The sequence below is a fragment of the Rhinolophus ferrumequinum genome, chromosome 21 (genome assembly GCF_004115265.2).
Source record: "Rhinolophus ferrumequinum isolate MPI-CBG mRhiFer1 chromosome 21, mRhiFer1_v1.p, whole genome shotgun sequence".
Classification (NCBI taxonomy): Eukaryota; Metazoa; Chordata; class Mammalia; order Chiroptera; family Rhinolophidae; genus Rhinolophus; species Rhinolophus ferrumequinum.
In genome coordinates this window covers 19,131,991-19,148,733 of record NC_046304.1, presented here as the reverse complement: position 1 = coordinate 19,148,733, position 16,743 = coordinate 19,131,991, and the positions used below count along the sequence as shown (strand labels likewise).

The 16,743-nt window shown below is 36.2% G+C and overlaps 1 protein-coding gene across 1 annotated transcript in view; it reads left to right on the top strand.

Annotated features, from left to right (window-relative positions):
- The window catches only part of NLK (nemo like kinase), a 144,963-nt gene that overhangs the window by 72,444 nt on the left and 55,776 nt on the right, over positions 1–16,743 (top strand). The window contains exon 2 of the mRNA XM_033091110.1: positions 7,821–7,950. Coding sequence (XP_032947001.1) covers positions 7,821–7,950 — 130 coding nt within the window. The remainder of the gene's footprint in view (positions 1–7,820; positions 7,951–16,743) is intronic.

Below are 16,743 nucleotides of genomic sequence, written 5' to 3'. Positions count from 1 at the left end.
TTCGCACTAGCAGTCTGTAAGAGTTGCCATTGCATCACAGTTTCACCAAACATTTGGTATCAGCAAGACTGAAATATTAGCCAGACTGCTGGTTATAGAATATATTTTATTGTGGTTTTAACTTTCATTTCCCAAGTGACTAATGAGGCCTTTTCACATGTTTGTTAGCCATTTGGACTATCCTTGTTTGTAAAATGCCTGTTCAGGCCCTTTTTAGAAATTTATTTGTAGGAGTTCTTTATGTATCTGGATAAAAGCCCTTTGTTCCTCATATGTGTGTTGCAAGCAACTTCTACTATGTGGCTTGCATTTTTTACTCTTAGCAATGTACAGATACGAAAAATTCTTGATTTTAAAGTAGTCAAATATATCAGGTTTTTTTCATTGTGATTAGTACTTTTTGTGTCCTATTGAAGAAATCATTCCCTGTTCCATTATCATGAAGTTATTCTTCTATATGTTATCTTCTAAAAGCTGTATGATTCTGATTTTCGCATTTATTCTATAATCCACCCACAATTTATTTTGGTGTATGGAGTGAAGTAGGGATGAAGTTTCATTCTGTTTTTCCATATGGATATCCATTGTTCCAGGGCCATACATTGAAAAGAATGTTGTCATTGTCAGGGTCCAATCAGGAGAAAGAATTATACCAGTTATTTAAACAACTGAATATGGGGTGTGGGGGAGCGGGAATAATTGCTGATCAGTTGTAAAGTTGTTTGTAACTAAAGTCTAAAGTTGTAGGTAACTAAAAAGACAAGAAGAGAGCACTATAGTGTATCAGGGAAATAGTAGCTACCACCCCTACAGCTGGAGGGATAAAGAGAAGAGGCTGGAATTATTAAGACTTGGAACCCCATGCAGCAGAAATGCAGACATCTAAGGAAAGGAGACTTAACTCCCTAGTGCTGGTATCTAGGGTGGAGGATGCAGGGAGGGTGGTTCTACAAGTGCTGGGAAAACTATAACTGGGTTCAGCGACTGTTACAGGAAGGCAGTATCACTGCTGGGAGTTAGAAGTATTGGTAGGGTGACACAGAAACAAGAGACAGACAGGAAGTCCGCAGGAAGGAGCAAAGCAAGTTCTTTTTTCCTCCTCCAGCCTTGCAGCCCCCTATTGGCAGAGCCTAACATGGAGCTAGTTGGCAAAACCAAACTGGTTTGCAGAGTGTATAGACCGATAAGTTTAAAGCTAAGAAACAAAAGCTTAAGGCACAACCTTTCCAACTGCAGAGACAGCTTTATGATAAGCCAGGTGTCTATGCTAGACACTTTCTGGGTCATATTGCTATTTCATTGGTCTACTGTACCAAAATTACAGACTAAATTACTACAGCTTTATAGTAAGTTTTTATATCCAGTAGAGCTGTTATTATTCCCACCTTATTCTTCTTCAAGAGTGTCTTAGCTTTCCATGACATAACTGCATTTCTATTAAAATTTTGTAACTGATTTGTCTAGATCCACAAAAGGAAAATCTTTTGAGGTTTTGGTTGGAATTTCACTGAATCAATCAATTAGTTCGGGGAGAATTAAAATTTGTACACTTGAGTTTTCTAATCCATTAATACGGCATGTCTCTTCATTTATTTATATCTTCAATTTCTCTTAGTAATGTTTTTTTCAGTCTTTTTATGTAGAGGTCTTGCATAGCTTTTGTTTGCTTTACTCTCAGATTTTTTTTTATTTTGAAAATTTCAAACATATATTTCCTTTACTTTTGAATACCTAGGCCCTGTTATACCCCCCAACCAGATTCAATAATTATCAAGATTTGCTTCATTTGTTCCAACAATACTTATTACGGAAGTATTGTAAAACAAATCTTAGACATCATGTCATTTCACCTATATATATACTTGAGTATACATTTCTAGAAAATGTGAACATTTTATTTATAACCGTAATTCCAAACCATATTCAAATTTCCCCTTTTATTCCAAAACTAACTTTTTAGTGGTATATTGGTTGGTATGTTCAGACAGTTTGCTTTTAACTATTGGGACTTACATTTTATGTTAGGGTAATAATTTAATCTGATTTCCTTCATGAGCATTCAAATTATACTAACAGTATTTGCTTCCTAAATATTTTAATAAATATTAGCTTAGCCACTAAAATACTGAATGATAAAGCATTCCCTGTGGCAATTAAACATTTTTTTTCTGATGATGTGAACTTTGTTTCTAAATTCATTACAGTTTTTGACGTCTGCAAAACCATGTTGTTATAAACCCACGATGTGAATAAAACTGTTCTTTTCTTTCATTTGTTACCTTCTATATTTGTAAATCTAATGTGCAACAAAAATTGCCATTCTTTATTTTAAAAAATGTATATTCCTCAGTGTTTCTCGTACTGAACACATATCTTTCAGGAAATCATCAATGGGATTAAAAGCAAACACATTTTTGTGTGTCATTGTTTTAGTTTTGGTTACCCTTTGTAACCTCTTCTTGCTCCAAGTGTTAAAATGCAAGGAGGTGTGGTTGTGAATTATTTTTCTTTGTGGCTTTTTAAAGAAACCTTCCCTTCACTGCAACTGCTTCCCCTATCCATACAATATTCATAAGTGTGTTTCTAGGAGAGGACTATGGCTAGTGGGCTGTGTCATGTTCACCCTCTAACATGAGAAAATCCCCATTGAAAAGATAGTGTGGCAGCTTTCCTGCAGGCGGGTCAGACTCCTCACAGAGATATTTGACGTTGACTGAGGAGGAAGAGTCTCCATGACTTCCCAGCATCTGCAGTAAGGATGGAACTAATAAACACATGATCTAAAGAATAATAAAATATTCCCAAGACAACAACAATTAGCATAAAGTGATTTCCACCTTTATTTTAACTTAACCAGTGATTACTGGTGAGGAGTTGAGGAGGTCTTAAAAGTTGGATCTTACTCACTAGTAATAAGTATTTGAAAATAAATATGGCAGCCTGATATTGGACGGCTTGACTGTTCCTTATTCATCCTCCCTTATCAGCACCCCTGGTGTCTCACTACAGATCAGAATGGCCCACCTGCTGGGATCATTGCTATTTATACTTATTTAAACACAAAGGATGTTTAAGTTTATATTTAACTCTGTTAAATGTAGACGTTTTGCTGCTTCTGATTAGTTTTAGGATATGAGACAAAAATGAACTATTTCACTGCTCCAGCTATTGTATAAGGCCTTTTTTCCTTGTAATATCAGATTCACAAATTTAGGGATCATTTTATAAGTATCTTGAAAACAAGAAAAGAATCTCTGATGTAGAGAGCTAACTCAGCTATTACCAAATTTGGATAGATATTGAAAAAAATCAGAAAACTCTGATTGGTTGGAACAAATTAAATATGAAAGATGAGAATCCTTTTTATGTGTTTTTGGGTGGAAGTAGGCAAGCCTAGAAGGATTGTTCTTCTAAACAGTATGCAGCTCTATAAATTGTGTCAGAGTGCACACAAACTATAGCCTGTTAAAATCCTGGTTAGAAAGACCAGAGAGACATAAAAATAAATTGCTTATTCCAAGGACTAAGGTACAAATAAGATACATTTTCTAGACTTATTTGTTGTCAGAAATTTTACCTCATAGTTTGCTATTGTTTTCTCAAGCAGACTTAATCTAAATACAAGTAAAAATAACTTCTAAGGAAATGAATTTCAAAATGAATGTGAAAGCAATAATCTAAATATTTAGAGTCCAGTTAGGAGGTTCTGTTATTGAGATGTGTACTGTATTGGTACAGTTGCTGTAGTAATTGTACGTAAAGCAAACAACAGGATTGCTAATTACAAGTTTATATGAATAGAATTAGAAGAACCCGATTTTCTTAATCCAAGTTGAAGCATTCTCATTATAAATTATTTGCTTTGAATAGTTAAAAACATTATCAGAAACCTGAACTTTAAAACTACTAAAATGTGGGGGAAAGATTCGTAACATAATATGAAAGAGGTGATATGATTTGGAGATTCTTGCTGACTAGTTACACTAACTTAAAGATGTTACAACGTAGCGTTCTAGTGCCTACAAAAGTATCCTCATAAACTTCACTCTTATTTCATTCCAACCCTTCTGTTGGTCAGTAATTTAAGCAGATATGTGGCAATGGTCACAGTTTCCTGGGATTAAGAACACTCTACAACAAAACGACCACACCAGATCTAAAAAGCTTCCTGTTTTGGTATTGTACTCTTTTGACTGACTTTATCTCTCTAAAGAATGGCTTGTGGGTTCTTCTGGCTGTTTAAAAAAACAGTTGAGTTTGTATTCTAAGTGCAGAGAAGGATTGATGAGCTCCGGGCAGATGTGAGAAAGAAAGGATTCTTTCTCACAATCCTTAAAACTTTATTTTTAATATATTGTTTACAGAATCAAACATTAATTTAAAACTTAGGAAGTAAGTGCCGTTAGTATAACTTGAATCTCGTGAAGGTAATTAGATGAAATGACAGATGCACTATTTTATTTAGGGCATCCAGTACTTAGTAGAGAAAGTAACTGACCAGGAAGTGAATTATAAGTAGAAGGATGGTTCCTTTTTCCTGAAATGAGGAAAGTTGCCCTAAATGTTACTTGTTATCTCTGCAGCTGGAGCTTCATTATCAAATGCAGTTGGAATAACCAGGCTATTACAGCAGGGGAGAAACTAAGCACAGCAAGTCTTTCAGTAACAAAGAAAAGAAAAGAATTCCTGTGTAACAGGCTTCCCACGCTTATCTGTGTTCTGCGCTCCTGTTTGTGCTGAACTAAAGCATCTGTTACCTCAAGTTAAGAGAGAACAAACTCAACATGGCGTGAAATTACTGCGCAGCCATTCACATTCATTAGCGCTATATTGTTACCAGCCACAGGCATGACTGACTTTTGCATGAATAATAAAATGCTGCTTTGTGAATTTTTACCTTAAAAAAACATTACTAGACACAGCACCAACCTTGAGGCAGGTGCGGGCTTATCTTAGAGCAGCTTTCCTCACCACAGTAGGGTCAAGACCAGTAAGAAGTCAAGCTGGGAAGGAATAGTTCTGTATGAAGCCTTTAGAAAGAGCACTGTGTTAAGTCAATTTACTCATTTTGTAAAACTAATATTTATTGTACAGGTATTAAAATTACTAAAGTACCATTTGGCAGGCATCGTAGTAATAATTGATTCAGGTAAAAAAAAAAATCATCAGTGGATGCCAAGGGTAGCGAATCAGAGTTTGATAAGGAAAAGAATATTCGCACAGTTACCAAGGGGAAAAAAATAGGAACTTTGCAGTGGAAAAACCTGACAGACACCTCATCCAATTGATCAAAATTAGCAATAGTAATGAAAATTGACATTGTGTGCCTCCTAAAATGATGCACTGAGAAGATATCACTTCTGTGTTATTCCTGTTAAAAATGCAAAATCATGAGAAAACACCAGACAAACCCAAATTAAGGAACAGTCTACAAAGTAATTGGCTTATACTCTTCAAAAATGCCAGTGTCGTGAAAGACAAAGAAATGCCAAATAACTGCCTGTGGGGACAGAGCCCCAAAAAGCAGTTTCCAGGCTCTCGGCTTCACATAGAAAGGTGCTGGCTCAGGTAGTAAATGGCCGTCGACTGTGATCAAATGGCCATCAGCTATGGCTAGTTGGCCGTCAGCTGTAACCAGTGAGCCATTGGCCACTAATATAACTGCCGTGGCTAGGCTAGAAAAAAATGGGGGGCTAGCAAGAAGATGGTGGCTGAGCCTGCAAGCGGCACAGTGAGGGTTGAGAATTGTGTTGCTCCTAGTTCCTGTGTCTCCAACCCAGCTGCCAGTGACAGGTAGAGAAGTCACACAGTGGTATGACTTCCCTACCTGTGGCTCCGTGGGTGTTCCTTTCTCACCTCACCATATCCTGCGTTCTTATGTGGGGAGCGGGAGCAGAGACCCCGCATGATACCCTGCATGACACATGGCGTAGTCGGCAGGATCCCCCGCAGACCCCGCAGGACGCCCTGCATGACACTGCCCTAGATTAATGAAGATTCAAGAGATATTGACAACAAAATGCAACGTGTGATCCCAAATTTTCCTTCCTTGCTTTTTCATTGACATTTTTCTCTTCTAGTCTCTAGCTACAGAAGTAGTGTATTTAAACAGAAAAAAATACGTATTTAATAATCTGAATTAAATACTATATTCAGTTTCCTTCCTATTTTACTTTTCTAGTTTATATGGATTTTAAGTAATGTGGATTTGGGTTACTATTTTTTAAACAACAGTCAAGAATGTTAGGTCTCTTAGCCTAGTTGAATTACATTTCAAGCTGTTAAAGAGTTTAAAATAATTATTATTTATCAAATTTCCTATCAGTTGAAGAAAGAAGAGTCCTCATGCTGTTTAAAAATACTAGAATGCACCATTTAAGAGTTTCATGAGCGTTTAGGAAAGGAAGTGGTGATCACTAAGATGAATTTATAAAGAAGTCATGGTATTCATAAAGAAGTTTGGTATGATTTTTAGACAGGTAGATAACAGGAACGCTTTATTTCAGGAAGGCAATTTGATGAATGTCTGATTTCCTTGTGAGCAAGATGAAGAAATAAAATGGACTGATTGTAGTTAATTAAATAAATAAATAACTCGGCAACCATATCTAAGATTAATGATTGGATGCCAGTCTCATAGATGGTTTCTAGTGTTACATCTGTTGCAGAGATCTGTTCTCAGTTCCTTTCTAAACTTCAATTAAAAACTTGGATAAAGGCATTGATGGCCTACAGATCAGATTTTAAATGACACAAATCTGGGAGGGATAACCAAAGCATTGGATGACTGAAACAGGAACTGAAAGATACTGGTAGCTGGGAATGATAAGTGGGAATCTAGCAACATAAATCTGAGAGGAATAAATTATACGATGACAACCATTCATAGATGATGGGTGAGAGGAAAAAAAGCTTTCTGTTAATTTATGGAAAATCAATTTGCCAAAGGGCCAGTTGGCCAATATTTACCAAATTTATTGATTTTTTTTTAAACTTTGATTTAATGTGTATCAATTGGGTCCGGTCAGAAAAATGGAAACTGCCCTTGTATTTCAAACATAGGGAAGGAAATACAGGGAATTGGATATACAGGTGTTAGATGGCTAACAGAGAAATAAGAGGGACACTGAGCTCTTAAAGAGGTAAAAATTACAGGAGGCAGCTACCACACCAAGAGCTGAGAAACAAAAGGAAAGAGGTGATGGTAACCTAGAAGCTATCTCGGTAAGCTGACAGTCTTCTCAGGACGAACACTGTTCAGCTTGTGGTGGTACTGAAATCCTTATTACTAAAAGCTGTTCATTTATGTAAGAAACGAAAATATTCAAATCGTGTCCTCTATGTTGAACCGAACGTGATAACATCTGAGTGAACATCTCGTCCATCTTGAATTTGGCTTTGAAAATACAGCGTAAAACTAATTTGACCTCAGTCCCGTTAATGTTCTCTACTGCCCCTTTCCACAACTCCGTGTGCCGTTTTCAAAATGGCTTTGCCACTACTAGCCCTTCCACCTCAGAGGTATTGCCAGGTACCCTCTCAGAAAGACGAAGTGTTCATAGACATTCAGACAGGAATTTTTTAAAAAAAGAAAAAAGCATAACAGATGCGTTGTGTAGGCTAAACAGTCCCTGTGATTATAGGTACAGGTGTGTACTTTTTAAAATCTTTCTCACTGACACCCTTAAGTGTTAAGTGGATTTAATATTTCGTTTTTAAGATAAAGATATTTGTCATGCTCTGAAACATTAAAGAACAAGGTTTGGAATTGATTTCTCTTGTCTTTTTTTCCCCTCTCCCCCTGAATATGGCTTCTTTAGGTCAGTAACAGATCCAAGAGATGGAAAGAGAGTCGCACTCAAAAAGATGCCCAACGTCTTCCAGAATCTGGTCTCTTGCAAAAGGGTCTTCCGGGAATTGAAGATGTTGTGTTTTTTCAAACATGATAATGTAAGTGAAACTGGTGTTTGGGATAAACTATTTTCTAAGCATGCGTAATTGTATGAGGCAAGAGAAAGAAAAAAAGTTAAAAAGGGAACGTGCAAGTCATTAATGCGTTTGAAAACCTGCAACGAATTAGATCCTTTTTGTGAACAGTGAGCAAGTTTAAGTGAATTCTAAGATTTATTGATAGATAAATATTAATTGATGCAAAGCAAAGGTTAATATTTACTAGGTTGGTACAAAAGTAATCGCGGTTTAAAAGGTTAGAATAATTGCAAAAACCGCAGTTACTTTGGCACCAACCTAATAGCTGAGGAACAATACTAATATTCAACATAAAAATAGAGTGTAATATGTAGTCTGGGTGATTTAAGTGAAAATAACTGGCCTCTGATTTTAAGTGTTTTATTTTTATCCTTTAAAGTTTCTATCAGAGACTGAGTTATAGATGTGGGGAAACATTCTCTTCTTAGAAAACAAAATAGTTCTTAAAGTAACACAGGTTAGCTTTTTTATGGCTGTGTTTAGAGTTGTCAGGACTCATGGGTGAATAGAATCATTGTGGTTTGAGAGATAGCTTCACCATAATTAATACTGATTGAAAAGTTTGATACATGTAAAATTTACCTAGGGATGATAGCTTTGGGCTCTTAGTTTTCAGTTTCACGTGGAAAGAAAAACTGCCTCACATTCTGCATTTGGTACTCAACCTAAGGTATTTTAAAATTGCTGAAGTAAAAACTTTATCAGAAAAATAATTTCTTGTGAGTCTCATTGCCTATTTGTACAGTAACCTTTAGAACTTTGGCCCAAGTGTGGTTCTCTCTTTAAGAGAGAAATTTGTGTAAGTTTGAAGTATTTGGTAAAACTAGGAATATCAAACTTTGGTTTACTTGAAGCTCTTTGGTTTGACATATTTCATTTTAATGACCACCCCTCTTGAAATCTATTTTCCTTAAACTTTTTTTAAAAAGTTATTGCTATCTTTCAGCCAGTTAGAACTATCTAGCAATATGTTTGTTTCACTAACTCTCCAAATACCACTCAAATTGCTATTTTAGGACTGGTTCCTCAGATTATGGAAGTGATTTAGAATGATGTCTAGTGCTTGATTAGTTACTTACTTCTCGAATTTGCGTGAGTACCACCCTGCCATCAAAGAGTACAAATCTTGTGTACGTTGGCAGAGACTCAAGTAAAGGTATCCACAGTGAAGAAATGTTTTGAAGGTGGCCTCAGAAATGTGCTTACTAGAGGTTTCAAGTGGTTTATTATATTCAGACCTATCTTGGCTTCTTTTATAAAGGAGGGATGGTATGTGTAATAGCCTGCTATCTGAATATTTGGTGTCTTTTCTCGTAAGTCATTCCTACAGAGTAACTAATTAAGTCACAAAGACAGTGTCAGAGTGAGTAGTGTAAGAAAAGAAACAAACTGAATTCTTGAAAATCACACCTTATTAAAACATAACAGGGGTGGCCGGTTAGCTCAGTTGATTATAGCACAGTGCACTTAGCAACAAGGTTGCTGGTTCGATCCCCACATGGGCCACTGTGAGCTGCGCCCTCCACAACTAGATTGAAACAATTACTTGACTTGGAGCTGATGGGGCCTGGAAAAACATACTTAAAATAAATAAAAGTTTAAAAAAAAAACACCGTACCTACCACTGTTTGGAGCTCCTAAGCTCTATCCTAAGAGTGGTAGTGACTTCTGTGGAACTGTTCACAAGTGAGGCAGATAGTTGGAGATGAAGAGGGCGTAGCACCACTGTTTTATACATAATGAATTTATGCTGTGCTCTGAGATCTATCTCCAAAAGCATCTCAGGGCCAGCATACCTGGTATGTGTGGAATGCCAGTCTAAGAGGCAACTGGTATTTGATGTAGTTAAGGCAACAAATGTTTATTAATTGTGTCCTGTGTATAGAATGCAGTGCTACTAGGTCATGTGGAGGGTACAAAAATGTTTTAAAACATGGTCCTTTTTTGAGGGGAGTAGACTAGGTGTTTAACACTTGTTACTATGTGTCAGGGAGTATGCTAGATACCTTATATATATTACTTTATCTAATCCTTAAAAGTCTTGTCAGATAGGGCTTGTTATCCCAGAGGAGTAAACCAAAGCTTAATGTTAAAACTTGCCCAAGGTCAAGGTGGCACAAGTTTGGAGTCTAAATCCGTCTTGCTTCAGAGCCCATATTCATTAATTGTGTAAACTTTTATTGTACACATCCTTTATCCCCAAACTACATTAGCTTCTAGGGGTTTCTGCCCTCAAGGAGTTTAGCAATGTGATAAATACTATGATAACAGTGCTATGGGAGGGCTGCCTGCATGGTTAAACATTTAATACTGGACAGTGTGTTCTCTGCATAGCAAAAAGCTGGGAAACCAAACCTGGAATTGTATTAGAATCACCAGGTGAGCCTTCAGAATGTTGATTCATGGGTCTCATCCCAGAGGTACTAAATTGGGATCTCTGGGGTTGAGCCCAGGGAGCGATATTTTTTAAAGTTTCTCAGGTGAATGCTAGCAGACGAGTACCATAATATGAAGGAAAAGAGAGAAATTGTTGTGGACTTAGTAACTCAAAGTTGCTTCAAAAACGGAGAAAGTAAACCTTAAGATGAGTCGTTTGCGATTAAGATTTGATTGAATAGAAGGAGAAGAAAGGAATGTCATGATGAAAATGACATCTGGAAAAATTAACCTGGCAATGCGTTGTAGGAAGGTTGGATTTTAATTTGGATGGTTTTTTATATGTCAGAGAATAGCTACAAAGCCCTGGGAGGCTTTGGATTTTCTTTTGAGCAGAACCTACAAAGTCACCCTATCAATTCATTGATTTGAGGCAATCTGACTCACACACACACACACACACAATTTTTTCCCTTAAAGAACAGGGAAATCCTTTATCATCCTTTATCCTTTATCATCTTAAATGTGATGCAGTAAATAGAAATAGAAATGGGTTTAACTTTCAAAAGATTGATGTTTAGGCTTATCACTAATGTCTAGTCAGAATCTGAGCTATTATAAAATCTGGCAAAATATTCTTTACTTCCCCCACCTATGCACACATGTATGCGTGTATACACACATAATTGTCATGTTATTAACACGGAAAGGGGATGATTCCTTTTTTTCTCAATCTTGTACTCTGAGAATCTGATGACAGCTATGAACCCTCTTGGAAAAATGCGTATGCACACAATTTTTATGTCATTTTAGGCTTTCGCTAGTCCTCTAAAGCCCTTTCAGAGCCCCCTTGGGCCTGTTGATTCCTGCTAAGAGTCTCTAATACAAGTCTTGGGCTTTTTCTTGTCCTCGGGCAATAGCACTAAGCACACAATAGGCAGTCTTTGAAGAGTGAGTGAGTAAAGGAATGAAAGTGATGATAGAAAAAGAGAAATCTCAGGGTCTGGAATGATAAACTCAGTGATCTCTCTCTCTCTTGGAGTTACTTTTTCCCAATCTTTTAGTTCTGGATTACTCTAGAGAGGAGTAGAGGAGGCAAAGAGGATCATTCGTTTTCCTTTGTATAGTCTGACCTAACTCAGACAAGGCCTCCTTGGGTTCCTACGTAAGTAAGATAAGTAATCATACCAATAGGGGACCATAGGAGCCTTCCCTAAATGCACATGTGCTGTTTAGCTGTAGACATTATTAATGCTGATGCTTCTGCCACTGAGGAGTGTGAAAAGACCAAGGGTGCTGTAGACTAGTCTACTTTTGAGTGGATTTGTTTCTGTTTGCTCTGTGCCTAAAATTTGTGGTACTGGGCAGATTCTTAATGCATTTAAAATAATGCAGTCTCTTTTGGAAAACTCATTGTTGTTAACCAGCATGTTCTCCTCAAGTCAAACTGTATATTCAGTGTAATCCCATCCAGAATCCCAGTAGGATTGTGTGTGTGTGTGTGTGTGTGTGTGTGTGTGTGTGTGTGTGGAAATTGACAAACATTCTAAAATTTATGGAAGTGGAAAAGACCTAAAATTCTCAAGACAGTCTTAAGGAAGTTGAACAAAGTTGGAGATTCACACTTCAGGTATTGAGACATATGACGAAACAGTAATCGAGGCAGCACAATAGATGAATGGAACAGAATAAGGCATCTATAAACTGACATACACATATACAGTAGAGGGTGCGAAAGTGTTAACATTTTTTGGTACCCCTGGTATATGTTCACCTGATTTACAAGAGAGGCACCACTACTGCAATCCAGTAGAGAATGGATGGCCATTTCAATAAACAGGAATCAATTAGCTATCCATACGAAAAACCTCTACTCACAACAAACACATAAATTCATTAAAAATGGATCATAAACTTAAATGTGAAAGGTAAGATAATAAATCTCCTAGAATAAGACATAGGAAAATATTTTTATGACTTTGAGATAAGCAAAGATTTATTAGCTGGACAAGGAAAACATTGACCATTTAAAAAAAAAAAGATTGTTAAACTGGACACCATTCTCAATAAGAATTAATTCTCATCAAAAGTTAAGAGAATGAAAAGACAGATCTCAGACATAAATCCAACATAAAAACTTGTTTCCGGGATATATAATGTGGTAGAAAAAAAATTTTAAATAAATATATAGCGTTTGAGGAAGACCATTAGAAATAAATATTTTACTTGACATTTTTCAAACTGTAAATTCTGTGTCTAAACATACATCTTATAAAGAGCTTCTACAAATCGAGAGTTTCTGCCCATCAGTGAAAGACTTAAGAATTTCACAAAAGAGGATAACCAAATGGCTAATAGGCATATGACATAGGGCTCCAAGTCTTTAGTAATCAGAGAAATGTAAATTAAAACTACAGTGAGAAACTACTATATACCCACCAAACTAGCTAAAATCAAAAAGACAGTACCCAGTGTTGGCAAAGGGTCTGAATCAACTGAAATGCTTATCATTGCTGGTGAGCGTGTAAATTTATAAAACCATTTAGGAAAACTGGTGATTTCCCCTAAACTTAAATATACACCTACCCAGTGACCCAGCAATATACTCCTTGTTATAATCAAGACAAATTATTTATATATCCACCAAAATATATATATATTGTGTTCATAGCAGGTTTATTCATAATACCTAGAAATTGGAAACAACCCAAATGTTTGCCAACAGTACCTTGGATCAGTACATTGTGTTGTGTTCCATTCATATAATGGAATACTACGTGTCAATTAAAGGGATGACCCACTGATCCACATGTCAGCATAGATGTGTGGTGAATATGTATGTTCTCCCCAAGTTGAACTGTATATTCAATGTAATCCCAACCATGAATCTCAGGTATAAAGATTCAAATGAAAGAAGCCATACACAAAAGACTCCACTCTTTATAATTCAATTTATGTAAAGCTCAAAGACAGGCAAAGCAAATCTATGGTGATAGAAATGAGAATAGTGGTAAGCTCTGAGCAGGGATGGGTTTTCACTCAAAATGGGCAAAGGAGCCTTCTGGGATGTTGAAATGTAAAATCTAGATCAAAGATTTTAAGCATGGAGTAAAAATTCATCGTATTACATCATTTGACACTGTGTGTGTGTAAAAATTAATTGAATTATATTCTTAGGAATTGTGTACTTTACTATGTTACAACTCTGTTTAAAAAATAATAGTAAAAACATAGTCTCTACCTTAAAGAATTTAAAGTCTATTAGAGGGGGTGAGAGAATGGGGAGGCAGTAGCTCCTTTGCTAAACATGGGATTTAACTCAATTCTATGAATAGTTAAATTTTTAGTCTTTATATTAAGATTGAGATTCACGTCAATTGTTTTATTAATAAATAGCTGACTAAAAAAAACTAAGGCATTTACTCATCATGTAACCAATTTATAGTGACTCTTCTAACATCACAGAGGTGAAACTGCTAAAAAGCTACCATAATGAGCTTTTGTTTAATTTGTAAAAGATTTGAGAAATGCGCTGAAACACTATTTCGTAATGACCATAATTTAAGGATGTAGCTTTAGTTCATTTTTTAATTAGACAAGTTTTCTTCCTTTGAAGAATTGGTGGTATTTTGGGATATTTTGACTCTTTCCATACAAGTCAAAGTCTTTACAAAGCATCCTCCTGTATGTACATTATAAGGGTAATCTCCAGCATTTTATTCCCACAAATAATAGTGGTGTTATAGAGGGACTCAGGCTATTTAAATAGGGAGTCAGACATGACGTTTTGGAGTTTGAAACTCTGCTACTATTCTTTCTCACGTACTTACTTCTCACTTCTGAGATTTCTGGATCATTTCTCCTGGATCATTTCTCCTGGTCTTAGCACTGTTTCTGCCACCAGGAAACACTGTGGAATGCCATCTTCTGATGACATTTTGAGGTAGAAAAAACAGGAGTGAAAAAAACAACAGGCGTTTAAAAAATTCCAGTCAGAGTTGCACCTTTAAAGCTAACAATCACAGCTAAATGCTTTAGTGCAAATGTGTAACCCTATTTTATATGGCTTTTCTACAAAAAGCCTCATCAAATTTGGAGTAAGAAAGCCTCATTCTTCTCTATCAAGGTTTAAATGTGTGGTTGTCACTTTCCTCTAGATAACCTCTAATTATAGCAGATAGATTTGAAGTGTAAAATAGCTTTGTCTAATGGACGCTGTCACTCATTGCATTCTGTTTTCCTGCAAGACAGGATGTATGTTGTTCAGATACAGATTTTAGAGTCTGAAAGATGTCAAGTAAAACACTAATTTCTAACTGCCTTCCTCAGACATCAACTATTCATGTTAAAAATTGTTCTATCACACAATGAGAAATGAATTTATATGAATTTGTGACACTAACTAATTATAGGTTTTTTAAAATATAGAAATGAAATATTTTATCTTTCATATGATAAAAATTATTCTTTGAAGAAACTGAAAAATCAGTTATTTTTCACTTATACCAACAGTCTTAAGTAAAAACAGTTTAATTCAGAAAGGAAAGATAGACATTCTTTATAAAACATCTACCCTATTTCAAAACCTGTATGTTTAGCTGGTTTTAAAGTGAGTGAAGGCTTTTTTATTACAGGAGGTTTTAGTTTAATTTAAAATTTTAAAGTGACACATGCTTGGCCGAGGAAAGAATAACCTTTAAAATGAACAAGGTTTCTTCCACACGTAAATTACAAGGGCAAAAGAAAAAGGGATAGAGGAGAAATCTATAGGTTAAAACTTGAAAGACATAAATCAGCCATGCTATGTAAATTTTGTTTAGCTCCTGATTAGACTAACAAACTTTTTTTAAAAAAAAAGAAAAGGGAAATTTGAGCACTGGATATTTGATGGTATTAAACATTAAATTTTTATGTTTGATAATTATATTGTTTTAAAGTTTTTATCTTTTAGAGATGCTTACTGATGTATGGCTGAAATAAATCTAGTATTTGCCTCAAACTTATACAGGGAGAATGGAGAATATAGATGAAACAGGAATGGCCATGTATAGATAACTAGTAAGGCCAGATATTGATTACATGAGTATTCTTTATACTATTCTGCCCACTTTTATGTGTTTGAAATTCTCCATAATAAAAAAAAAAATTTTCTTAATAAACTAGGCTAAAGATCAGAAAATTTGAACTTGTACCTCCATATACCTTATTTCCTGTTCAATAACTTCTTCCATATCCTTTGAGCCACATTTCTCATTAGCAAGATATGTTCAGATTGTTAAGTGTGACATCATAAATGAAACTTAAGAGTAGCTAGCCAGCTGGTAGGGAAAGTGGGCCTATTTGTTATGTTTCAGTGGCAGAAGCCACATTGGTAGTATGCCGCTTTTATCAGGACTTGAATTTCAGATGCCTAAAGTCTTTTTTTTCCCACCCTAGTGACTTCTTTTTTTGTACTTAGAATAAAATTCAAAATGCTTAACATAATTTAAAGAAATTTTGTGTGATAGATCCCCTGTCTTTCTCTTCTATTTTATCCCAGTCTGTTTTCTTCCCACCCACTATGTTCCATAAGCACTGGCATTTGTTTCTAGAATCTTCCTGGTTCTTTCTTGCCTTAGTGAATTTACATTGCCTACTCATTGCCTGACCAACTCTGGTTCAGCCTTCCACTTAGAGTAGTGTTACTTCAGGGAAGCTTTTTCTCCCTATTCCTCTTTACTTTTTCCCTTCATTTTAATAAATGTCATAATTACATATTTGTGTAACTATTTGTTTAATGCCTTCCTCTTCCCTAGTCACAAAAGCAGGGATATCAGTTTTGTTCAGTATAACCCAAAAGCCTGCCACAGTACCTGCCAGGTAGAGTGCACTTAGTAAACATTTTTTGAACCAAGGAATAAAGGACTGAATTGTAGCTATAGCTCTTCGTGATCTTAGCGCAACACCAGTTGTTAAAAATAGGACATTTCCGGGTGCCCAGATACCTCAGTTGGTTAGAGCGCGAGCTCTGAGCAACAGGGTTGCCGGTTCGATTCCCACATGGGCCAATGAACTGCGCCCTCCTCCACTAGAGTGAAGACAACAACCTGCCACTGAGCTGCCGCTGAGCTTCTGGGTGGCCATATGGCTCAGTTGGTGGGAGCACGTGCTCTCAACAACAGGGCTGCCAGTTCGACTCCTGCATGGGATGGTAGGCTGAGCCCCCCACAACTAGATTGAAAAACAGCAACTGGACTTGAAGCTGAGCTGCGCCTTCTGCAACTAAGATTGAAAGTCAACAACTTGACTTGGAACTGATGGGTCCTGGGAAAAAACACACTGTTTCCCCAATAAAAAAGTCCTGGAAATACACACTGTTCCCCAATAAAAAGTCCTGTT